The sequence below is a fragment of the Trachemys scripta genome, chromosome 1, assembly GCF_013100865.1.
Source record: "Trachemys scripta elegans isolate TJP31775 chromosome 1, CAS_Tse_1.0, whole genome shotgun sequence".
NCBI lineage: Eukaryota > Metazoa > Chordata > Testudines > Emydidae > Trachemys > Trachemys scripta.
The window spans coordinates 107,347,525-107,374,307 of record NC_048298.1 but is presented as its reverse complement, the minus strand read 5'-3'; the positions used below and the strand labels follow the sequence as shown (position 1 = coordinate 107,374,307).

Here is a 26,783-nt window from a genome sequence, read left to right as displayed (position 1 = left end):
CACTCAGATGCTACAGTGGACAAGCACCACTAAACATCAATGTAAATGTATAATTTCATATACAATCAGAGTTTGGATGGTGTGCAGTAAACAAGACATAGGACCACACACTGAGATGAAGACAGAAAGAAATATTGAACAGATGCCTCATACCCAAGTACCAGCCATCTTGATAAACAAATGGGGTAGAGACATCCTGTGGGGGAAAAAACAGTATGCGATCAGGTAATTAGAGACTGTATCATAATACATATGCACAAGAAGGGGACAAATTAAGGTTGAATAACAGCATAGGACTGGAAGGTACTTCCTAGAACAAAGTTCAGTCCCCAGTATACAAAGTAATCACATATAACCCTTACATAAAATTTATCAAGTTCCATCTAAAAATTATAGTTAGGTTGTTTGCCCTCACTACTCCTAGGGGAAACTGTTCCAGACCCTCATTCCTCTGATGGATAGAAACCTTCTTCAAATTTCCAGCCTAAATTTAGTCATGTCGGTGTCAACTTTGTCCTTTATCTTAAATAGCTGTTCTCCTTCCATGGTATTTACCCCTCTGATGTATTTAGAGAGAGCAATCATAGCGTCTCTTAGCCTTCATGCTGCTAAGGCTAAACACAAGCCAAGCTCTCTTAGTCTCCTCTCCTAAAACAGGCTCTCCATTCCCCTTAATCTGTTACCCCTTCTCTGTACCTGTTCCAGTTTGATTTCCATCCTTAGCCAACTAACAATTCCTGTATTAATCCCTATTTTGTCCACCTTCTCTAAATTTCCCATGAGATACCATGTCAAATGCTTTACTGAAGTCCAGACAGATTAGAGCTAGGTGAGATGTGTACATCTCAGAGCCTCACAAGTTTACACAGGGACACTCAGGAAAGTTCAGGTAAATCAAGTAAAGCTATAAAGTCCATGTGCATAAAAGTAAACATGGTAAACCCCCTTGTGGATGCACTCATTCAGGAGAAAGGTGGATGTAGTTCCTGATGCACTAAGTCTTCAGCTTGGAGACACACAGTGTTATTATACTATACGTACCTACTAAAATCAAATAGAATGTCTTTTTACTAATTCCTAATAATACTTCTAACAAATGTTAACTCCATAAACTAAAAATAAATGTAAGGAAACTGTGTTCTGAATGGAATACATGTTGTACTGAGGTTTTCCACATAACGATTTATGCGAAGTCAGACATTAGATGAACCCAAAGTCCCATCTGGCATTAGTCTGACCTCCTGGATAACAGAGTCCATAGGTTTTCCCATAATTAATTACTGCTTCAAGTCCAATAACTGTGGTTGAGCTAGAGCATATATCTTTTTAAAAAAAACTAGAGCTGTTGATTAATTGCAGTTAACTCACCCAATTAACTCAAAAAAATTAATCGTGATTAATCACACTGTTAAACAATAGAATACCAATTGAAATTTATTAAATATTTTGGATGTTTTTCCTCATTTTCAAATATATTGATTTCTATTACTACACAGAATACAAAGTATACACTGCTCACTTTATATTATTTTTATTACAAATATTTGCGCTGTAAAAATAATGAACAAAAGAAATAGTATTTTTCAATTCACCTCATACAAGTACTGTAGTGCAGTCACTTTATCCTGAAGTGTAACTTACAAATGTTTTTTTTTTGTTTGTTACATAACTGCACGCGAAAACAAAACCATGTAAAAGTTTAAGAGCCTACAAGCCAACTCAGTCCTACTTCTTGTTCGGCCAATTGCTGAGACAAACAAGTTGGTTTACATTTACGGGAGATAATGTTGCCTGCTTCTTATTTACAATGTCACCTGAAAGTAAGAACAGGCATTTGCATGGCACTTTTGTAGCCAGAATTGCAAGGTATTTACGTGCCAGTTGTGCTAAACATTTGTATGCCCCGTTATGCTTCAGCCTGGATATTGTTCATTTTAAGAAGACTTTCACTGCAGATTTGACAAAACACAAAAAGGTACCAATGTGAGATTTCTAAAGATAGCTACAGCAGTCGACCCAAGGTGTAAGAATCTGAAGTGCCTTCTAAAATCTGAGAGGGACAAGGTGTGGAGCATGATTTCAGAAGTCTTAAAAGAGCAACACTCAGATTTGGAAACTACAGAACCCGAACGACCAAAAGAGAAGATCAACCTTCTGCTGGTGGCATCTGACTCAGATAATGAAAATGAACATGCGTCGGTCTGCTCTGGTTTATTGAGCAGAACCCACCATCAGCCTGGATGCATATCCTCTGGAATGGTGGTTGAAGTAAAAAGGGACATATAAATCTTTAGCGCATCTGGCAGGTAAATATCTTGTGACGGCGTCTACAATAGTGCCATGCGAACACCTGTTCTCACTTTCAGGTGACATTGTAAACAAGCAGCAGGCAGCATTATCTTTTGCAAATTGTAAGCAAACTTGTTTGTCTCCGCAATTGGTTGAAGTAGGACTGAGTGGATTTGTAGGCTCTAAAGTTTTACCTGTTTTTGTTTTTTTTTTGAATACAGGTTTTTGTTGGTACATAATTCTACATTTGTAAGTTCAACTTTCATGATAAAGAGATTGCATTACAGTATTTGTATTAGGTGAATTGAAAAACACTTTTTTTTACACTGCAAATATTTGTAATCAAAATATAAAGTGAGCACTGTACACTTTGTAATCTATGTTGTAATTGAAAGCAATATATTTGAAAATGTAGAAAAGATCCAAAAATATTTAAATAAATGGTATTCTATTATTAACAGTGCGATTAATCACGATTAAAAAAATTAATCGCTTGACAGCCCTAGAAAAAACAAACTTGATTTAAAATTTTCCAGTGATGGAAACACTTGGTAAGTAGTTCCAACAGTTAATTATCCTCACTGTTACAAATGTGCATCTTATTTCTAGTCTGTATATGTCTAGCTTCAACTTCCAGCCATTGTGGATTTTGTCCTACCATGGTTTGCTAATCTGAAGACCCCATTATCAAAATTTCTGTTCTATGTTATTTCAAGGTAACATATGGTTCCTGAGATCTATCATGCATCAACTCAGAGGATTTTTAATAACCACTTGAAAACAGATATCACTATGGCTTCTCTCTGAATAACCCAGGAGTCAAAGGTGTGACAGTTTTTCATATACTAAGTAAATCATGAACAAAATGTACTTTCAAAAAAACAAAACCCTATCAAATTAGTGGAATAGCTGTGTATGGCATGTAAATTGTGCCAAGCAGGTAGACAAGAAAGCATCACTTCCTTAGAAGGAAAACATCAGTATAACTAATTCCTAAGGCTGATTTTCAAGATGAGCAATTAATATAGTTTAACAACAATACTGTGTCTAAAATATCATTGGGTGATGAAGTGTTCCCGGTGTGCAATGGAACAGCCAAGGGTTTACAAATTCCAACCACATCTTTTCTGATGAGAAAAATGTCAAAAACAGTTGAAATTTAAGTCATAACCTGTCATATAAATAGCCCTCAATAAGAAGCAGTACCAGTGCTCAGTATGAAAAATATTAGTTCTAACTTAAGGTTATTTGTATTGCAGTAGCAGCTACCATGTGATAGGTACTTTCCAAACATAGACTGTTCCTGCTCTGCCGAGATCCTACAACCTTAGTTGACAACCAACATATGAAAGATGAGGGGAAAGGATACCATCAAAATATGCACACTTTATATACTACATAAAGAAAAAAACCACAAACAACCTAATTAAAAACAGTAAGGTTGCAAAAGTCAAGCACTGAAAAGTTATGACATGCCAGAATTTAAATGGCCCAAGCAATCTTAATTCAGCCCTCTTGTGCATGTGTGATATGATGGAGTCTTTGATTATATGATCTCACTCGATTTTTTCCACAGGAGTAATACCTCATTCAGTGAAGGGACAGTTATTCAATATATTTTTTTATCCATTTCATTCACTGTGTGGCCACCCAGGCCTTATTTAATGCACAATCTCTAACCCCAGCACTGTTTGGCCACCCAGACCTAAGTTTATTATAATAATTTAAATAATTTAAATTAAATATGAAAAAATAATTAAGCAGTAAAAGTTTACTGCCGAGTTTACATGAGAGTTAAATGACTGAACTGATAGAAGTCACTTGCTAAGCACATGGAATCAGAGTTTAAGTGCTAATCTAGCTTTTGACAGCAGTAGCCTCTTCTGCAGGGGCAGAGAGAATAGTTTATATTTGAACAAATTCCAGTGCATTTCAGCTCAGTGACTAGTTCATTCAAAGTTAATAAACTAAATGGGAGTTAGGAAAGTTTGTTTTCCTCTTCCAATATGTGAATTAAAAAAATAGGTGTGAGAGAATGAAATCTTCTAGTTCTAATATTCTGAAGGCTATGGTGACCAGAAACAATCAGTTCAATTCACTGCTGACATAAACTACTACTTTGTTTAATAAACCAGTTTTAAATGCAAAAGTGTGTGATAAAAATGTTCATTAAAAAGCGTTTCTTCTGTACCCAGCATATTTAAAGCTGTTTTATTTAAGAAAAAATATATTGTTTTTGTGCATTTTAATTTCCATCCAAATACAGATTGACACAAATTACAAGTAAAAAATAAATTTCTTTTTTTACTAAGTAATTAATCATTCACCATTTTCTAACTTAATAAAAATGTAATAGTTAAGAATCTGAATAAATGTAAGCTATACAATTGCTTAAAGAAATGAGTATAGATACAGTGCATCCTCCTGGTTAACAAAGAGAAGCACCAAATTTAGTGTAAAGTTTAGTTGAAAATCAGCATGTTTTAATGGCTACCTACCAATGACAATCAACCTTTCTTTAGGAAAATAACTAAAAAGTATAAATGCAAAATATGATAAAAATAAATTATTTAAATCAAGGTTTCTTGCATGCTGACTTAAATCACTGGTTTAAATCAAGCCACCCTGCTTTTCAGACTGATACTTTCCTAGATACAGTGTACTGTACAAGCTGTAGGTACGACCTTCATTCTTTTTCCTAGATGCACGACATTGCATTGGGTTGTACTAAAATGCTTCTTGTTTGAAAATCTGGCTGTATTTTAAAGAAGCCTTATTGAGGGAGCAGGAACAAACCATCCTAATGTGCAGAAAGAATAGCAAATATGGCAGGCGACCAGCTTCCCTTAACAGAGAAATCTTTGGTGAGCTTAAACACAAAAGGGAAGTTTACAAGAAGTGGAAACTTGGACAGATGACTAGGGAGAAGTATAAAAATATTGTTCGAGCATGCAGGGGTCCTGGGGATGTTCAACATCTTCATTAACAATCTGGATGATGGGACGGATTGCACCCTCAGCAAGTTCGTGGATGACACTAAGCTGGGGGGAGGTAGATACGCTGGAGGGTAGGGATAAGGTCCAGAGTGACCTAGACAAATTGGAGGATTGGGCCAAAAGAAATCTGATGAGGTTCAGCAAGGACAAGTGCAGAGTCCTGCATTTAGGATGGAATAATCCCATACACTGCTACAGGCTGGGGACCGACTGGCTAAGCAGCAGTTCGGCAGAAAAGGACCTGGAGATTACAGCGGACAAGAAGCTGGATATGAGTCAACAGTGTGCCCTTGTTGCCAAGAAGGCTAATGGCATATTGGGCTGAATTAGTAGACACGCTGCCAGCAAATTGAGAGAAGTGATTATTCCCCTCTATTCAGCACTGGCAAGGCCACATCTGGAGTATTGCATCCAGTTTTGGGCCCCCCACTACAGAAAGGATGTGGACAAATTGGAAAGAGTCCAGCGGGAGGGCAACAAAAATGATTGGGGGCTGGAGCACATGACTTATGAGGAGAGGCTGAGGAAACTGAGCTTGTTTAGTCTGCAGAAAAGAAGAATGAGGGGGGATTTGATAGCAGCCTTCAACTACCTGAAGGGGGGTTCCAAAGAGGATGGAGCTCGGCTGTTCTCAGTGGTGGCAGATGACAGAACAAGGAGCAATGGTCTCAAGTTGCAGCGGATGAGGTCTAGGTTGGGCACTTCCAACAGCACGGGGGAGATCAGACCCAACTCCGGGAACCTCCTCCAGCTGCGGGAAGCTCCGGGGCTGCTTCCCAGCTGCAGAGCTTCCTGAAGCCAGAGGAGGTACCCAGAGCTGGGTCTCTTCTCTCCTCGAGAATGGCCATGCAAGGGAAAAGCAATTCCTGTCCCTCCCCAGCCAGCCAGGACTAGCAGCTAGGCGAAATCAAACTCACCTTCACTTCCAGGAGCCTCCTCCAGTTGCAGGAAGCTCTGCAGCTCTTGCCTTCAGAGCCCAGCACAGAAGTGAGGTGGCAATCCTATAGCCCCCTTAAGAACAGCTTTGCAACCCCACCCCCCGCCCCCCATGGTCCCCTTTCCCCCACAGTTACAACACCGTAAAATTTCAGATGTAAACCAGAGTGGATAAAAATCAATGATTTTTTTGAAAAATGGATTTTCTTTTTTACTTAAATCGAATTTTTTGATAAAATACTTTTTGAGGAAAAAACCTATCTAAAAATTTTAATTAAGATACATTATTGCTACTATCTCATCATGGAATAGGGATTATAAATTCTAATGCTATAGTTTGAAACAATATATTCATGTAATGTTTAAGAAAAGTTTTGTAAATGAGTTCCAATAGTTCATGGATTAGGGACCCAATCTTATGGGGGTCCAGGGGCTTCTGTATAGATTATTTAGGTTAATCTTTCTATCTACCCAATGGGACTCAGTGCTCAGTCTACAAGATACCATCAGATATGCTTAGTTTTGCAGTTGTCAAACTGTGGATTTGTGTCTCCAGCGAGACCATGCTTGTTAACAGCAAAAATGTTTTTAAATAAATAAATAAAATAAATATATAGAGAGAGGTGAGAAATAACAGATCTCAACCCTATTGTCCCGCTGAAAATTTGTGTACACAGAGCCAATCCTTAACTCTCTCTCAAAGTGCAAAGTTTCAAAAAGTTCAATGAATAGAAGATTGTTGGGGGCAGAATAGATCTGGACAAGGAGAAGAAATCTGGAGATAAATGTGAAAAGGGAGGGACAGGCAGTAGAAACAAAAAGTAAAACTGTCTGAGCAGCATATTCCAGAAGTCTTGAGGTCTTTCTGAATGTAGCCTTCGTTGATTTGAGATCTACCATACCATTCTCTCACCAGAAGAGAAATCCTATAAATGACAGCAGGCCATAAAAGAGACCCAGTTTGGAAATATTTTCATTAAGTTCCTACCTACCTGTCGGTAAGACAGGCACTGCAACAAAGAAATGCAAAGCCTGGTTGCCCAAATGAAACATCATCATGAGAAGTGTTCCTTTTCAGGAGGAAGCTGAGTTGAAGATGATGAAAGGAACATGTCTGAACATGCAGGATCTTCAGGTTGGTAAACTTTTTATTTCATACTTCTTTCTTAAGCACTGCCATTTTCCTACTGGACTATTCTTGAATTCTCATGTTTGAGCAAAAAAAATAGTTGTTATTCTATGGTGCTATCATTTTAGATGCAGCTGTGATAAAAAATAAACAGCTGAAACAGGCAGATCTTCCTTTTACAATTTCACCTTTAAAGTAGTACTGCGTGCAAAGGCTGAAATTGTGGAAAAACAACATCACTTGCCCCACAACCTCAGCCATGCTAAACACAACGCCATCTACAGCCTCAGGAACAACTCTGACATCATAATTAAAAAGGCTGACAAAGGAGGTGCTGTCGTCATCATGAATAAATTGGAATATGACCAAGAGGCTGCTAGACAGCTCTCCAACACCACATTCTACAAGCCATTATCCTCTGATCCCACTGTGCATTACCTAAAGAAACTACACCATCTGCTAAAAAAAACTCCCTGACAAAGCACAGGAACAAATCTGTACAGACACATGCCTAGAACCCCGACCAGGGGTATTCTATTTGCTACCCAAGATCCATAAACCTGTAAATCCTGGATGCCCCATCATCTCAGGCATTGGCACCCTAACATCATGATTGTCTGGCTATGTGGACTCTCTCCTCAGGCCCTACGCTACCAGCACTCCCAGCTATCTTCAAGACACAATGACTTCCCGAGGAAACTACAATCCATCGGTGATCTTCCAGAAAACACCATCCTGGCCACTATGGATATAGAAGCTAGGGTTACCATTCGTCCGGATTCCCCCGGACATGTCCGGATTTTTTGAGTTAAAAATAGCGTCCGGGGAGAATTTGTCAATGTCCGGACTTCCCCCCATGCAGAGCGTGCACAGCTTACAGGGCAGCCGGCCGGATTGTGCCACTCGCACGGGCTCCGGCAGCCAGAGCCCTTCCTTCACTTCCCCCCTCCTCTCCCCTGAAACTTGAGACCAGTCCCCTCTTCTCTCTCCCCCCCCTCCCCCTGCTGCCCTGCATTCACAGATTGCCGGCCGGCCGTTCGCCTCGGCCTCCAGCAGTCTGGAGCTCCGACCCTGCTCCCCTCCCCCGCTTCCAAGCGCGCTGCTCTGCAGCACAGTAAGGGGGCCAGGGGGTCAGAGAAGCGGCAGGAAGGTTCTGGGGGGGGGTAGTCAAGAGACAGGGAGCAGGGGGGAGGGTTGGGTGGGTCAGGAGTTCGGGGGGGCTGTCTGGGGGTTGGGGGTGTAAGGTTTTGGGCAGTCAGGGTACAGGTGGGGGGGTCTCAGGAGGGGGCAGTTAGGGGACAAGGCCGGTAATACTTTAAGATAAGATCTGCCACGATCAACCAGTTGTCTAGATAAGGGAAAATTATGCCTAGATAATGAAGATGCTCAGGAGTTCGGGGGGGGCTTTCTGGGGGGGGTGGATAAGGTTTTGGGCAGTCAGGGTACAGGTAGGGGGTAGGGTCCTGGGGGGCAGTTAGGGAGAGGGTCTTAGGAAGGGGCAGTTAGGGGATAAGGAACAGGGAGGCTTAGGTAGGGGGTGGGGTTCTGGAGGGCAGTTAGGAGCAGGGGTCCCAGGAGGGGGCAGTCAGGGGACAGGGAGCAGAGGGGTTTAGATGGGTCAGGAGTTCTGAGGGGGGCTGTCAGGGGGTGGGGGTGTGGATAAGGGTTAGGGCAGTCAGGGGACAGGTAGGGGGTATGGTCCTAGGGGGCCAGTTAGGATGTGGGGAAGGTCTCAGGAGGGGGCAGTCAGGGGACAAGAGGCAGGGAGGCTTAGGGAGGTGGTGGAGTCCTGGGGGGCAGTTAGGGGCAGGGGTCCCAGGAGGGGGCAGTCGGGGGACAAGGAGTGGGGGGGGGAGGGTTGGGGGTTCTGAGGGGGCAGGAAGTGGGAGGGAGTGGAAGGGGCAGGGGCGGGGCTAGGACAGGACGGGGGCGGGGCTCCTCACGTCCTCTTTTTTGATTGTTGAAATATGGTAACCCTATAGAAGCCCTCTACACCAATATTCCACACAAAGATGGACTACAAGCTATCAAGAACAGTATCCCCGATAATGTCACAGCTAACCTGGCGGTTGAACTTTGTGACTTTGTCCTCACCCACAACTATTTCACATTTGGGGACAATATATATCTTCAAGTCAGTGGCACTGCTATGGGTACCTGCATGGCCCCACAGTATGCCAACATTTTTAAGAACGCTTCCTTAACTCTCGTCCCCAACGCCCCTACTCTACTTGCGCTACATTGATGACATCATCATCATCTGGACCCATGGAAAAGAAGCCCTTGAGGAATTTCACCATGATTTCAATAATTTCCATCCCACCATCAAACTCAGCCTAGATCAATCCACACAAGCGGTCCATTTCCTGGACACTACTGTGCTAATAAGCTATGGTCACATAAATACCACCCTATACCAGAAACCTACTGACCGCTATACTTACCTACATGCCTCCAGCTTCCATCCAGGACACACCACACGATCCACTGTCTACAGCCAAGCTCTAAGATACAACCGCATTTGCTCCAATCCCTCAGACAGAGTCAAGCACCTACAAGATCTCTATCAAGCATTCTTAAAACTACAATACCCACCTGCTGAAGTGAAAAAACAGATTGACAGAGCCAGACGAGTACCCAGAAGTCATCTCCTACAAGACAGGCCCAACAAAGAAAATAACAGAACACCACTAGCTGTCACCTTCAGCCCCCAACTAAAACCTCTCCAGCGCATCATCAAAGATCTACAACCTATCCTGAAAGATGATACCTCACTCTCACAGATCTTGGGAGATAGACCTGTCCTCGCTTACAGACAACCCCCGAACCTGAAGCAAATACTCACCAGCAACCACACATCACTGAATAAAAACACTGATTCAGGAACCTATCCTTGCAACAAAGCCCAATGCCAACTCTGTCCACATATCTATTCAAGTGACATCATCATAGGACCTAATCACATCAGCCATACCATCAGGGGCTCGTTCACCTGCACATCTACCAATGTGATATATGCCATCATGTGCCAGCAATGCCCCTCTGCCATGTACATTGGCCAAACCGGATAGTCTCTATGCAAAAGAATTAATGGACACAAATCTGACATCAGGAATCATAACATTCAAAAACCAGTAGGAGAACACTTTAACCTGTCTGGTCACTCAACAACAGATCGGCGGGTGGCAATTTTGCAACAGAAAAGCTTCAAAAACAGATTCCAACGAGAAACTGCTGAGCTTGAATTGATATGCAAACTAGATACAATCAACTTAGGCTTGAATAGAGACTGGGAATGGCTGAGCCATTACAATCACTGAATCTATCTCCCCATGTAAGTATTCTCACTTCTTATCAAACTGTCTGTACTGGGCTATCTTGATTATCACTTCAAATGTTTTTTTTTCTTCTTATTTAATTGGCCTCTCAGAGTTGGTAAGACAACTCCCACCTTTTCATGTTCTCTGTATGTGTATATATATCTCCTCAATATATGTTCCATTCTATGCATCCGAAGAAGTGGGCTGTAGCCCACGAAAGCTTATGCTCAAATAAATTTGTTAGTCTCCAAGGTGCCACAAGTACTCCTGTTCTTTTTGCAGATACAGACTAACACGACTGCTACTGTGAAACGTTTTAAAGAAAGTCACACCAGTGAACTGGTGGAAGTCACTTAAGCACTTGGATTCAGAGACTGTTGAAGTGATAATCTCATTTTTAGTAGAAGTAGCTTCTTCTGCTGGTGTAGAAAGAATATTTTCTTCCTTTGGACTAATTCATTCCAAATTGAGAAATCGTTTGGGACCTGAAAAAGCAGGAAAGCTTGTTTTTCTTTTCCAGATTATGAACAAACAGGAAAATAAAGGTGGAGATGACTGAGTTAGCTGCAGAAGCCAAAATTTTAAGTTTCTCATGTTGACCTGACTGACACAGTCGATTTAATTTTGGGGTTTTTTGTGTGTGGGGTTTTTTTCTCTCTTTTTTTTTTTTTTTTTTCCCTAAGTATTTAACTTAACTATTTAACAGATGTCCTGGTTTTAAAGGGACAGCCCCCCACTCCCTGTCCCGTTTTTTCACAGTTGCTATCTGGTAACCCTAGCCATACTACGCCTTAGGCTTAAGAAATGCTTGACATAAGTAAGTAACCAAAGAATAACCCGATGCCACAAGGTTACGGAAAAACAGGTACCAATGGATGGTATTGCGAAAAATTAGCCATAAGATTAATTTTAGATCACAAAATGACCTAAAGGCACATTTTTTCTAATACGTGCCTTACCCGCATGATAAAGGTTGTGTGTCAATGCTAATGAGAATAAAAGGAACTATAAACAAATTATAAAAAAAAACAGGATGCCCCAATATTCTTGAGGGACACAATACATATAAGGAAAAAGAGAGTGGACACTTTCATGCACATGCGCACAGCATATGGGTAGTCAGAATCACAAGATAAAAGAGGGCTCCCAGATTGGGTAAAATTAATCTCCTATGGGGAGACTCCATCAGAAACCATCCCTCTATTGATGATCAATTGGCAAGGCATCCATCACACCCTAACAATATTGTTAAGGATGTGAGTATGACTATATTTGTTACCGGTGCATAGGTTTTTATAGGATTTCCATATGCTTGGGTAATCATAACCTTAACTGTAACTTTAATAAAACTTGTAAAACCGACTAGACCTTGTACTTGTAAATGTATATGTTGTCCATATCCTTGGTCTTTGTGTGTTCCTAGAGGCTCTAAATCTGAAGAAAGTCACAGAGGTGACTTTCACTCTGTTGAGCTTGAAACTATAGCCACCAGAGCCGAACCCACAATGGTGTAATACAACATTATTAAATTCACTTTAAATAAAATAAAAGGCTACACCATGTTGACTGGTATTAATTATATTCCAATTCTTTTAATTCTTTATTGACTGAATCCCATATCAGCTTTTCCACTATTTAGTCCAGGAATGTTGGGGTGGTTGGACTGCACAGCATTATCTATAGATGCTGCTCATGGCACAAGACATGGAGGAGTACATGTGCAGTCCAATGGCCACTACTACTAAAGATCTCTGATCCCAGGTGCAGGGAGGGCTGTCGCACCTACAGTGGAGCACCCATAGGGACATCACTCAAAGAAGAACTTCAAATTACAAAGAAGCCACCATTTACACTAGTTTAAAAGGAATTACTTTTTCTAAATGGGTCAATTCTATGTACCAGAGAAGGCAATGAGACAATAGCTTGAGTAATAAATTATGAAATATCCTGCTAGTCCCTCCTCGATGCTTCAGAATTGGATTGGCATCAAAAAGTAATTGCAAAGTTCCAAATGTCACTTGCCTAAGACACACAATAAAACTGACCACACAGTAATCTCTCTTCTCCACAAGGAATCCTTTCCTGAGAAGGCCTAGGGATTAAATAACCCAAGATATAAGATTTCCAGCCTTTCAACTACACTACGAAGACTCATCTCCTGTCTCACACCCAACACCTGCTGCTCTGCAGCAGAATCAATCTCTCTCTTTCTCTCTCTCTCTCTCTAAAGAGGTACATCTTCCTCCTGACTTCTCACTATTGATGCTGGTGCTTAGAGAGGGAATAAATGGAAGCCTGTAATAGCATGGCACCCATCTCTTGCAAGCCCCCCTTCTGGTCGGAAAATTGTAATGGCATGGCACCCAACTCTCACAAGCGCCTCCTTCCGGTCAGGTGTGACTGCAGTCTTTCAGTTTATGGTGACCTGTCAGTGGTTTCTCAGGCAGTTTTTCAGTGACTCAGCCCTCCGGCCAAGTCACGCACACTGTCTCTATGTGAAACAAAAGAAACCCCTTCTGGGGTATATAGTCTTTAACTTGTCCCAGCCCTGGTACGGGTCCATACCCCCAGGGCTTCCTCCGTGGAGACACTGTCTTTTGCGGCCCTCCCTGGGCTCAATACTTACTCAGGCCCAGCACTAGCCACAAGCTCCTGCTTTGCTCCTCTGGTCCCTGCCCATACTGAGCTGTCTGTGATCCTGCTGCTCCCTCAGCCAGCCAGGAACACAGTCCTCTCTCCTCCAACTCCAGGCAGCAACTGACTACTGCTCTGTCCTGCAGCTCTTTTTATATAGCCCTCCTGAGCCATGATTGGCTGCTTCCCCTACAGCCTCCCTGATCGGCTGCTTCCCCTGCAGCCACTCTAGCCCACTTGGAGGACCTCTCCACTGCTCCTTTCCTGAGACAAGTGTGGCAGGATTCTGAAGCCTCCAACAGGGGTCTACATTTCATTATAACTGGTTGTGGGTGATTTATACTTAAGAATGCTTGTCATCATATGTCCACAATATACAATACATATCTAAGTATTGTTTTGTTATAAATTTTTGCAACAGTGTTCCTTTAAATAATCTTTTTTGGCTGTGCATCTGAGGCAGCTAATGTTTTTTTATCACAAAAACCCTACATAGCAAGTCAACTGTTTCCATGGAAACTGCAGCGTGATCATCCATTAATGCTGCCAAGATTTCTCTCTTTCCTAAATACAGGTAGATGTTTGCTCTCAATTAAACAAACAAACAACAACAAAAAAGAGGTTGAATGAACATTACATTCCCGCGATAATGAATTTCCACAGCTTCATGTGGGGAGTAAAGACAAACGGGAGCTGGGGGAGGGGAGAGACAAAAAACAAACTAGAGGTTTTAATTTAGGGGACAAACTCCATCAGATTATTTTTTAATCTACAGTCTATCCATCATGGGAAATGCTGTTCCCACAGTGGTGAAAGGGTGAATATCAGAAAAGGAATGGAAGGCATACAAGGATGAATTAGCAGAGATTAACGCTAGGAAGGAGGGACAGGAAGATCGCTCATGTAATGAATTATTTTTTAGATTAATTGATGTCTGGGTCACTCACCTCTCTCAGCATATTGTTTTCCTTCTCCTTCTGTTCCAGCAGGCTCTCCAGGTGGTGGACATGCATCTCTGCTTCAGCCAACCGTCTTGTCCGCTCATGATCCTCCTCTGTGGCTTTTGAAGACAGTCCTTTACTCTGCAACATCTCCAGCAGCTTTTTGATGGACTCATCACGGGCATTTAAGGTCTGCTTCTGAGTCTCAATGCGCAATTCCATCTCTTCTAAGGTTTTGCGCAGCAGGAAAAGTTCCTTGGCCTGGCGCTCATGCTCTGCATGAAGCCGTTGGAAGTTCTCCTCTGTCAGCTCTGCCACAAATGGTTCACTGGGTCTACTGCTGCTGTCCTGCTGGAACAGCTGGTTCAGGTCCCGCTGGATCCGAAGCTCATCCTGGAGAGCCTGGATCGTCATCTGCATGTGCTAGAAGCAGAAAACTACATCAGTGAATTCCCTTCCTTAGTGAAAAATTGGAAATACATGCGCTGCTTGAATCCTCTTGACCAATCAGTCAGAAGGAATACACAACAGCTGCCAATACTCAACATTTTTGACAGCACATAACTATGATTTCCCCAACTTTGGGGGGTGGAGGGAGAGAGTTATTGAGCTGCAAATTTTAAGGCCCTGAATGATGGAGAAAGATTCTCTTGCATGAAATTCCCCTATCTCCACCCACCCATGCAAGTCAATGTCCAGAATGGAAGAGTATTACTAGGAAAAATCAGTGTACTGAAAAGTATAAATGAACACTTCGCTACTCTGTTATTCTTAGTTCATCTCACTTCAGCATCAAAGGCCCAAGAACTAGAGCAATTCCCTTGGACACCAGCAAACAAACAAGGAATAAAGAGACACTGGTTACTAGTGCTGACCTTTTAATAGAGTGAGGTAGGAAACACTGTGGTAGATCATGAAGGAGCAATATCAAATTATTTTTAAAAATTGGTTATACATTTTGTTTCCCATCCCCCAAGAATCGTTATTATTAAAAAGATGTCAGTGTATGACTGCAGAACAATTCTCTCTATTACAATGCAACCACCCCCCACCCCTCCATACATACATACATACATACACATACACACACACACACACTAGAGAGTCTCAGTCAACTGATTCAGGCTTGTAGGGCTCCCGCTATGGGGCTAAAAATAGCAGCGTAGATGTTCTGGGCTCTGAAATCCAGTGAGGGGTGTACGTCTCAGAGTCCAGGCTCCAGCCCAAGTGGGAATGTCTACAATGTTATTTTTAGCCTCATAGCGTGAGCACCATGAATCCAAGTCAGTTGACCCAGGCTCTGAGACTTGTTTCCATGGGGTTTTGGGGTGTGTTTTTTGTTTGTTTGGCTGTGTAGATGTACCTGCTCTGTGAGATGGTAAGCATTATTCCCATTTACAGAGGAAAAAAAGGCACTGAATGAAATAATATCCAAGCAAGACAGGAAGTTTGTAGGAGATGTAAAAATAGAAACGAGGTCTGACTGACAAATCTGAGACAACCACAAAACTATCCTCTTTTCATGGTCAAGGCAAAGAGACTGACACAATTCAGTTTGCCTTTGAACAGGCCAGCTGAATTGAATTCTGTGAGGCCTTCCTCGACACTAGATAAATAAGTGCCTACATTACAGCAACTTCCAAAAACAGCACAGATGCAATCAGTGGTAGCAATAGCGTAAGCACTAGAAAGGACAAGGAGACTGTAGGATTCCTCCAGTAATTTGTTTGTTGCATATTCCTCTGAAAAAGGGAACAGGGAGGAAGCGATATTTGCTACTTCATAAACACATGAATTTAGTCTATCTTTGTGGTTTTAACAGCTATTGCTGTTGTAGGGACTGATGTATGAAGGCAGTCTGTGGGGCTGTAAACAACTATTTCAGTACTACTTTCCTCACTACGTGAGAGTTCAAACACTCCAAGCCCTGTTATTTGGGGTCCCCTCCCCTCAAGGGGAGTTATCTCAAGATTTTGAGGTTTATTTGACCTTTTCTTCTATTTGTAATTTTATGATACTTGATATTTACTGTTTCAGTTCAGCAGAAAATAGTACTTAAGTTATAATGATGGTTCTGGATCTCTCACACAGGTATATTCCTGAACATGGATGATTATTTGTTGTATGCTGTAAGGTAAAGTGTATGAGGCAATCTGAATTTCTGCCCACGCATTTACTTGCAAAATGGAAGACAACTTATGCCCTGAGCACACCACAGCCTGGAATGTAAAGCACTTTTAGCTTTCAATCTTCTTTGAAACAAATTGCCAGTGTCACTTCTCCAAGCTGCATTCCAGACAAAAATGTCATTACACCTCCACGCTTTAAAGCTCAGAAGAGCAACAGCAAGCATGTTAGGTGAATGAGGGGCAAGTCAGGCAGCCAAACTACCACAGTTTATCCAACTCATCCATGCAGACTAAATTGTAAGAAAAAATCTCATGCGCTCACATTCTCCTAATTTTTACCATTGCAATACCAATGGGGCTGCACTGGTAACAAGAGAATTTGCACCAAACAATTGAAAAGTGCTCCACTAAGCTCAGTGCAAATACCTAAGGTAGCCAGTCTATATACCAAAATGGAACTTATCTTTATTAGGGAAACTATACTCATCCCATTTCAACCACAGAGCATGGTCTGCTTAACATCCATATTTCACATGCATCCACTCTTACCTCGCTTTCCTCACTTTCCTCCCTCCAGGAAGGCATGAGAAGCAGCTTCCTCTGAATCACCACATGCATTAGAACAGCAGAATGGCTTCCTGTACTGCCACAGAAAATTAGTCTTAGGCTATTTATAACCCTAACTAAAAAGAAGTCATCACAACAAACTTCCTAGACTTGAATTTTTATAATCTGATTAATATAGGATCATGTCCCAGGCAAAGCTGTATCCCAGGAAAACATTACCACCTATTCCAGTATAAAACATCTCCTTAAATTCAGCATGAATGATTTTCCACAGATGCAATCAACATCTGAAAGCTATTTTTAAGTGGTTCAAATAGGGTAATTGTAAAAGAGAAAAATGTTAATGCCAATAGAAACATCACTTATGGAATTCATGTCATTTCAGATTCATGGGTGAGGACAACGGAGTTATGCCGTACTAATGGAAGGGTCAGTAACTAGCAAATGTAGTCAAAGTATGTTTCCTAGGAAGAAAGAAGAGAGCTAAATGCTTTGCAAATAAGAGATCACCAATATGTTTATGAATTACTGCTTACAATTACAATTAAATACTCTGAACTACTTAATTGAAGAAAAAAAAGATAATATGCAGTGTAGCAGTAAATTAAGATGCAGGAAATTTGACATGCTCGCCTTCCCAGTATATTATTGCTCTATAGAGTTCTTTTGTCTGCTGGCTAATAGGCTGCTTATTATTAGCACATAACATAGTGCCCTGTTGCTATGAACTATAAGGTGGTTCTTCAGGTGGGCATAGCTGTTCTTCTACAACATTTTAAATAGGACATACTCACTTCCCTCATAAACTGAGTTTTACCACTGTTTCTCTAGTTCTCTGCCTGCATTCTTTAAACATTGCAATTCCTTGGGAAAGGAAGGGAACATCTTATTTATAAATCCATCTAATATTGGGCACTGAAAAGCTAAGCCTAGTTTCAGATCCTGAATTCACTTGAAACCTCACTCAAGCTTGAAAGAGCCCATTGCAAGTGTCTCACATGATCTCAAAATAAATGTAAGACTATTTTTGTAATGCCTTTAATATTTTCAACACTCAATACTTTCAGTTTCCATGAAAAAGATGCTGTAGTTTTTAACATAATGTTAACAGAAAGCTCAATTTTAAGAGTAGGTAAAAATTGGAACCTACAGTACTTGACAATGTCTTTAGATTTCACAAACAAAGACTTCTCTCTCTAGTGAGTTAGCCCTCTGCAGATGAAAAGGTAGTGAGAGAATCTTTGAGAGGAAATGCAAGTGATTACCCTGGAGGTCTTAGCAGGATAGTCAACTCAAAGCTCATATAACTCATTCAGTTCTTGATGTACTGGCACACAAAACTCTGAACCTCTGGGTCTGATCAAAATCCTGTATAAAGAAAAACACCATCACAAAAGTATACCTATGTTGCTCTGTATATTAAATGCCATTCCAAAAGCACTGAGATAAATGAACTGGTGGTGTGGCAAGCCCTAGTGTGACTTCCCTCCTGTTGAACGAAAGTGTGACTAAAATAGAAAGGGAGCAACACACATCCTCTTCCTTCTGTCTCAGCAGCCAGGTCAGGTGAAAGTAGAAAGAGGCGACACACACCTTACCCTCCCAGCAGTCAAGAAGATGAGGAGGAAGACTTCCTTTTCAGCAGCCAGGGGAGAGGAAGGAGTTCCTCGCCTATCCCAGCACCAAGGGGAAAACCATGCCAATGTTACATAATACTGTGTCATGAATGATTGTCAATATATGACACAACTAATTATTTACTGTGACAGATGCATGACATATACATGCCAGTACATCATCAGGATGACAAGTTTTTTGTGGTTCTCTGTGGCTCTGTTCAATGACCAAGCTACTCTCTATCAACTCTCTAGACGCAAAATGCTAAGTACTGGGAAAGACTGAGTTACCTTTGTATTCTTTATAGCTTGTATATGTACCTTTATGATCAATAAAGCACAGAAAGCTTACAGGGGAAAAGGAAAATGGACAGAAAAGTACTATATAAATGATAGCAAACTAGGTTTATCAAGGTGTGATGTGATATCCACCCCACACAAGACACAGCAGGTTAAATTCGGTCAATTAACCTCTTATGCTGCACCTGGAGCACAGCCTGGAATCAATAAGCCTAATGGAAGATGAAGTTCACCTGGGAGGGAGCAAGTTGGGCTGGTATAAAAGGATGAAGCTGAGAACAGAAAGGGGCTGCAGGGGAAGTAGTTTGTAGTTGCTCCCTGGGAGAAGGGAGGTTTGTTTGGGGCTACAGTGTCTGCCATGATGTCCAAGAGGGGAAGTAGTCCCCTGGGAGGGTCAGCAAACCCAGGGCAGTGGAACAGAAGATAAAAAAGGGAGCAGGAAGGAGTCTAGGGAAATAAAGTCTGGGAGCAAGCAGACTATAGTTGCTGGATATCGGGTCCCTAGGCTGGAGTACAGAGTAGTGGGTGAGTCCAGGTTCCCTCCCAGCTGCTGGGAAAGTGGCACAGGGCCTAGCCTTGGAGTGAAAGACTGTCTGGAGCAGCATACAAACAGGTGATCCAGTGGGACTTCGATGGCCCTGAAGGGTAGGACTATACAATGATCTGTCCAAGGGGCTGAATCACAAAGAAAGAGCACTGTGAGTCCTGGAGAGTGAGGGGGAATGCGGTGTGAGCAACCATCAGAAAGGGGGCATCAGACTAGAAAGGAGTTAATCCCCAGACATGGCCACAAGGAGGTGCCCCAACGCTGTTACACAAGGTTAAGGAACAGAAGTTGGAATGACTGCATAGTTGTCTTCCAGGGAGATTAGCTTTACCAGTAGAGGTATTCCACCCAAGTTCTCCCTATCTCAAATGTTTTGTAGTCACAGAAATTGGCAGAAACTACATGAGATCATGAATTTGCTTTTCCTGCCAGCATCTCAGCACATATGAAAGCTAAAAGTCCTCACTAACAAGCTACCTTCATAAGTCTTCCCTGAAGTGAAAGTATTCCAAATGTCAGGAAAAAGGATGAGCCACACAGAGCTGGGCAGCAACCATGCTCCAAATGTTAGGAGAAACCAGGGCCACTAAAGCAAAACTCAATCACAAATCAGGAGAGAAAATAAGGAAGTCTTTCTTTTTCTCACTCATTCTCCAAGTGTTATCATTTGGACAACATTTCTGAGATACAAATTCTGCTGAACGCACACTCAAGGCAAAAGCCTGTCTATCTGAAGGGAGTCCCTGCTGACATTCAGCTGCAGCCGATGCAGAGAAACTGACAAAAGGGCTAATGTCAGGAGTCCAGCAGGGCCCTGATGAAACAGAACTTGCTGATTCCAAAAACACTGCATGCTCACTGTAAGATGGCTCAGGGGCACCAGGATCCTTATTTGTATGGAAATGACAGAGTGATTTTTATAGTGTGTAGCTTAGCTTGGAAGCAAAGCTATGATTGTAATTGGCTCCCACTTAAATTAAATCCTAACAAATTAACTTGTATATTAAGAAAACCTTACACTGATTTATCTCTGAGACAGCAGAAGAGCAAAGAGGTAAACAAATTCTATAGATAAAGGGCTTAAGATTGTTGGTAGTACATCTCTCTGCTAAACCAGACTCATTTGAATGACTCATCTGGTTTAAGGGGGTGTCATGAAGCAACAACACATCCACAAGAAACTGTAGAAGAAAAGCACCAACAGTAAATTTAAATCCTAAAAAAGGACAGGAGTAAACAAATTGATATTCCTGTAGTCCAAAAGAAACCAAGACTGAGATGCAGACATCTGACTCTTAGAATTTAAAGTCTGCAGAACAAATACATTTTAACTGAGTGCTGTCAGATCCAGTAACTACTTCCTGAAAATTCTTGGCTGCCACTTTTGTACCATAATACACTTCTAGCAGGTCACTGGGCTTCTAGGTTATATATTAATTTGTTCTCCTGGCAGAAGTCACAAACACTCCAATATGCTAGAGTAGTCAAAGGAAAGTTATTTTTATAACTCTAAGCTAGTCAGTACCAGCTACCCTTCCATGTCTGAATTTCTAAAGGTATCTACTCTCACTCTACTAAGAGGAAATCTCAAAGTTAGGACTTTCTGAAAACATAAAATCTAAAATGTGATCCTATTTGATTAATTTCTTAGTAAGCGATTATAGACATATTGCCCTGAACAGATTAATTTTTTAACTAAAAACATCAAGAGTTGTGATTAAGTATCTTCTGTGCCAGCGGTGGGTGCATGGAACAGCTTTAAATCTGCTGATACAGGTGAAATTTCAAGTAAATCGTATGAAATAAGATTGGACTAGTGACTTGAACCTAAACTTCCATTCTGCACAGAACTGGACGCTTTGGTTTCAGGAGGGACAAAACAATTCACTTATGTAATGGATATAAAGGCTTACCAAGGAAACCTTTAAGGAGAAATAAAAAAATACCACGCCTTCTATGGAGTATGAGTGTCTCTCAACTACCAACAGGTACCTCTCCTATACCAAGCAGAGTGGACCTTGGAAAGATGTTTGCACACTCATGATCTTGGTGGCATTACATAATTTAAAAGGTCGTACACACACTTTCACTGGCAACTGGAATAATCTGAGCCGTACGATAAAACAGCTCTTCTATATATGGCCTGAAGTGGGTCCATACCGTCTGTTGCACTACACAGCATAGGATGACAAGTACTCTGTGTTGTGCAAAAATATGAAAAACCCTTTCAAATCTGGCCAAGCAATAAGCCTTTCAACAAAATCTAAATGCATACATGCTCAGTATAAATTGGTTAGAGTTTGGCAACTAAATTCCCCAAAGATTTTTATCTGTACTGAGCATGCTCCAACACAGAGATGCAGGAACTAAGCAGGATTTTCCCCGCAATTGAGACTCATGACAGCTGAGGGGTGGGTTACTGTGGTGCCAGGCACAGGAACTGAGGGACAGAAAAAATGTCTCTCTTGTGTTTTGAATGTTCCTGCTGCTGGTATCCTGATACCATAAAAGAGAAGGACGCAATCTGACTGAAATGCACAGGGGTAAGGAGCTAAGCCAAGCTAGAGGGATGAAGTAGGGAGTGAACAAGTAAATTATGATAAGGTGTCTGTGAGGGAAGACTAGGAGCTGTGACAAGGAACCCGGGGGGAAGAGAGGCAGGAACATGGACAGGGAGCCAGAAGAAGGTGAGGGGAGGCTAAAGATCAGACAAGGAGACTGGGGGCAAGGGGAAGGGAGACAAGAACTGACACAGGGATAGGGTGGAGAAGACATAGGCAGATAGGGTCAGGCTCAGGGAGAAATGGGGCAGAAGCATTTATGCCCTTTAGAACACACTTGCTCCAGAACCTGGAATTAAATCCAAGTTGAATTCCTCTGCAATGAGCAAATACCTGTGAAAATTATTGGCAAAGTTTTGTGCGTCAACCTCCCCTAGTGGAGGAACAACATAAAGGATGACAACTGACTACTGCTATCAGTCATTCAGTTACCTCAGAGTGCTGTGCTCTGGATCTAAAGGTTCTAACCCTGCTGATGACTCATGTAGGGGTCAGTATGCTTCCACATGATAGAATTCAGGTTTTTTCAGTTTGTTTTTTTTAAAAGCCTCAGAAAATCACTCACAAAAACTACGTTACAAGCATATTAACAGTTCAAAATCAAGCACACAAAGTTAGTAAGTTACAGAATTAAAGTTGCCTATGCAACCTTAATTGGGACCCCTTGTGAATATGCATTATAATACAATCCTTAATAAGATGATCACATATGATTTTCCATAGGTCCCTTGCCTCTTACAGTGCTCATGATGAACTGTGCTCTGGGAATGAGTCAGGGTTATGTAGTGAATGAGGCTCTTGACTGTAAGACCTCATTCATTACAGCAGTTAGAAGATGTATAGTGAATATATAAGGGATGGCACGAAAACAAAGAATGGTCTTATGGCTAAGGCAGCTGAATGTTATCCTGAACAGTTGGATTCTTTCCCTGAGAGTGATGCATGGTAAGTCAATTAAACCAAAACTTTTCACAGGTGGTCACTAATTGTGTGTTCTTCAATTTCTGAGAATGAACATTCTCACAGCTGCATCTGAAGTCATTGGGAGCTGTGCTTTAAACATATAAAGCGCTATAAAATGCTAAATACTCTGAAAAAAATCAAACCCTAGGCAACTGAAATTATGCACTCAAAATTAGCAAACACTTTTGACCTTAACACTTAATCTCTGCACCTCTAATTCCCCACCTTTAAACTGAAGATTAATACTACCCACTCACCTCAGAGGTTTTGTGAAAACAAAATCTTTGTTTGTAAAGCACTCATACTATAGTGATGATGATCATCACAGAAAACTCCATGAGCAAATTAATAATTCTGTCTGCAAACCAATGAGGATAAATCAACATATTGAATACCTGCTTATTAATGGAGTGCTGTCCCTGTTCACTGAATAATGGGGGAGGGGAGAACAGGGCTGTAGAAAAAAATAGTATATGATCACAAAATTATATAACAATGCATGGGTACAAGGGAGCCAACTTAGGATATACAGACAACCTCAATTCTGGCATTTGCCAACTTCTGAAAGTGCTTGACTTTGCAACTGAATACTCTTTTAATGTAATTTTTTACACGTGTGTACACACACAAGGCAGGGCTGGTAGCGCTGGCTATTATTAAGGTTGCCTTACAATTCTTGTTATAAGACCCTGTTTTTATTTGCTTGTAATTTTGCAAATGTTGTGAAATTGGGCTGCAATTTCACATGCCAGGTGTCTGCCTCCAGCTGAAGTTTTTTGAAAATTTTTAGTCAAAACCGTTGAGCCAAGTGAAAAAAAATACATTGTTCTGCCCATACTAAAAAATTCTGGAGACCTTTTCTTTGAACAGCTCTAGTGGCCCCATGCTTTGGATCAGGAATTTGAAATTTGGCAGAGGGGTGCCTTTGTGTAAAGGAGGTACATTTTTCCATCCCTCTGAAAATTGAACTCTATGAATAGGTTTGGCCAAGTCATGCACCTTTAAAAAAAAAATCAGTTACTACATGTTTAGTAGACACTTGGATTTTTAGCAGCTACAGTCTCCAAAGATTCCATCATCACTGAGAATGCTGGAGCCTCTCATAGCTCCTAGCACAGAACAAGCTGTACATGTGCCATCCCCATAGAGGAATTGAGCATGCTCCCTCAAGCCCAGGTCTATAAGGCTGAAGCTGGAATTTCCCTGTAATGGCTGCTCCAGGCCAGGCTGGGTCCAGGCACTGGAACTGAGAGCAGAAAGCCGTTCTCTCCTGTGCTCTCAATGATCCTGTCTGCTGGCACCAAGACAGCAAGGAAAAGGAAGCCATCTGATTTGAATGTAGAGGTGACAAAAGATAGATCAGGAAGGAGAGAAAGGAGTAGATTGGAACAAGGAGTCTGGGGAGACAGGGACTAGAGGAGGGAGATAAAAACTCTGACAGGGACTAACTGGGCAAGGAGACTGGGACTTGGAGCCAGGGTAGTGGGAGGTTTGCAGTGGTTGGGTGGAGAAGCTGCAACTGGAAGATGGTGAGGGAAATAGGTTGGTAAGAAGGCTGTGAACCCAGTTGGCTGATGGTGAGAGCACTGAGATCGGACAAGGAGCTATAGGAAGGGGGAGGCAGACTGGGACTAGGAACTGATGTGGGGAACAGGGACAAGGGAGAAAGATCTGACAAGAAGCTGGGTGCTGAGAGCGAACTAGGACTAGCTGGGCAAAGAGACTGGAACAATGAACCAGGCAGGCAGTGGGAGCAGACTAAGACTGAATGAAGAACCCATGGGGCAAGAAAAGGACTGGGAACCAGTTGGAGGGTGGAGAGGGGCGAGACAGATTGGATGACAAGCTCGAGGGGGGACTGGATCTAATTGAGCAAAGAGAGTGGGACTGGGCGTGGAGAGCAGGAGAGACAGAAGCTTGGATAGTGAGCTCGAAGCGGGAGACTAGGACTGGCTAGACAAGGAGGTTGGGATGAGAAGCCTGAGGACTGGAGACTGTGACTGAGTAGCCAGGAGAATGGGACTGTGAGAAAAAAAGCTGGAGCGGGGACGACACAGAATTGACACAGGGACAGGTTGGAGTGGCAGTGCAAATATGGTCAAGTTTGGAGTGAAAAGACAGAGGAATCTGTGCCCACTAGACCACATTCTTCTCCAAAACATGAAATGGAACCCAAGATTTCTGAGTCTCATCATTCCTATGAAGTCAGGAAATATTTATGAAACCCCATGCATATGTGGGATGTAGTCTTTAATTTCATAATCACAGAAGAATGGTTTCCCAGAGGGCCCTGTCTTGTTTAGTGCATGTGATGGACCTGTTCTGGTGGTGCATCAAGATTGTGGAATGAAGGAGGCTGTTGTCTGTAGGATCCCACCTTATTTGTTATAGAAGTTGGAAGGTGTATTAAATGAGGCAGTGGACTACAAAACAAGAAAGGATGGTCTCACGGTTAAGACAGCTGAATGCAGTCTTGGAGAACTGGATTTTATCCATGCTTCTGCCACAGAGTTCCAATGGGATATTAGGCACATCATTAAAACAAAACTATTCATAGGCTGTCATTAACTGTGTGTTCTTCATTTTCTGAGTACACAACCTGATAAGACGGGATCTAATTTGCAGAAGTGCTAAGCAACCATAGCAGCAACTGAAATCTATGGGAGCTGTGCTCTGAACATATAAAGTACTATAGAACTCTAAGTACTCTGAAAAATCTGGTTCTAAGGGTCTCAAATTGGGCACCCAAAATTAATGAAAAACTTTTGACCTTAATCTCTGTGCCTGTTCCCCCATCTGTAAAATAGGGATACAACTCCTTCACCTCACACAGTGTTGTGATATAAATTTATTAATATTTGTGAAGTACTCAGAGACTGATGAGCACTGTCGAAAAGCCTCTGAGGAAATTAATAATTCTATCAGAGCAGGATTTGAATAATGTGCAGCAAATAAGGCATAGAGTCAGATACTGAATAAGGAGAAATAAATATATTGTCTAGCTGCTAATTAACTGAGCACTATCCCTGTGTACTGAATGAGAGGAGGTCCTCTTAAAAAAAAAAAGTATATCATTGTGTAATTAAAGACTGTACCCTAATGCATGCATACAAGTTGCCAGGCAACCTTAATTCTGTCACTGAGTGCTCGAATTTGCAACCCTAATAAGGTAATTTTTAATGTAATTTTTCTGTATAACAAATATATACAGTGTTCCATGCTGTAGTTTTATATAGGTCTAATCAAGCCTTAATCTTTATCAAAGTTGCCACCCATCTTTGCTAAAGGGTTTTTTCCCCTGCTTTGAGAACATAAAAACCCTTTGCTCTTGTAAAAACCCTTTGCTCTTCTCAGTACACCTAAGGACGAACAGATTCTCCACAAAGCAACTAAAATTTTGGATACTCACATTCTTTGAGATACCAAATAAATCAAGCTAACTTCCTAAACCATTGAGTCCTATTCAAATACACTTTCAGAACTGCAACATCTCAACAACGTAGCTCCTTTAGGAGTTTCTAGCCTAGAACAACAACAAAAATAACATCCTGGCTCGGATGAAATTATGAATTTAACTTCAGAATTTTTATTTTTTTTTTATTTATTTTTTTTAAACTTTTCTTGAAATTATTTGTTCATGTGGACTTAAGGACAAACTTCTCTAGCTGAGAGTGCTTGTAGTTCACTAGTATGTCTGGGTGAACAGTGATAATCAAGCAGAGTTGATAGATGAACGACACAGGAATCTGTCATCAAACAGGCTTGAGACAGCAGTTCGAATAAAGCCTCCATATGAAGTGCAGTTTCCACAAGGGAATAAAGGATCCTTTCTTGAATCTGACAATACTTGCCAAT

General features: G+C 41.5%; 1 protein-coding gene across 15 annotated transcripts in view; it reads right to left on the bottom strand.

Annotated features, from left to right (window-relative positions):
• The window catches only part of ERC1 (ELKS/RAB6-interacting/CAST family member 1), a 530,185-nt gene that overhangs the window by 413,452 nt on the left and 89,950 nt on the right, over positions 1-26,783 (bottom strand). For all 15 annotated transcript variants that reach the window (XM_034780724.1, XM_034780799.1, XM_034780743.1 and 12 more), the window contains exon 3: positions 14,252-14,668. In XM_034780724.1, coding sequence (XP_034636615.1) covers positions 14,252-14,668 — 417 coding nt within the window. The remainder of the gene's footprint in view (positions 1-14,251; positions 14,669-26,783) is intronic.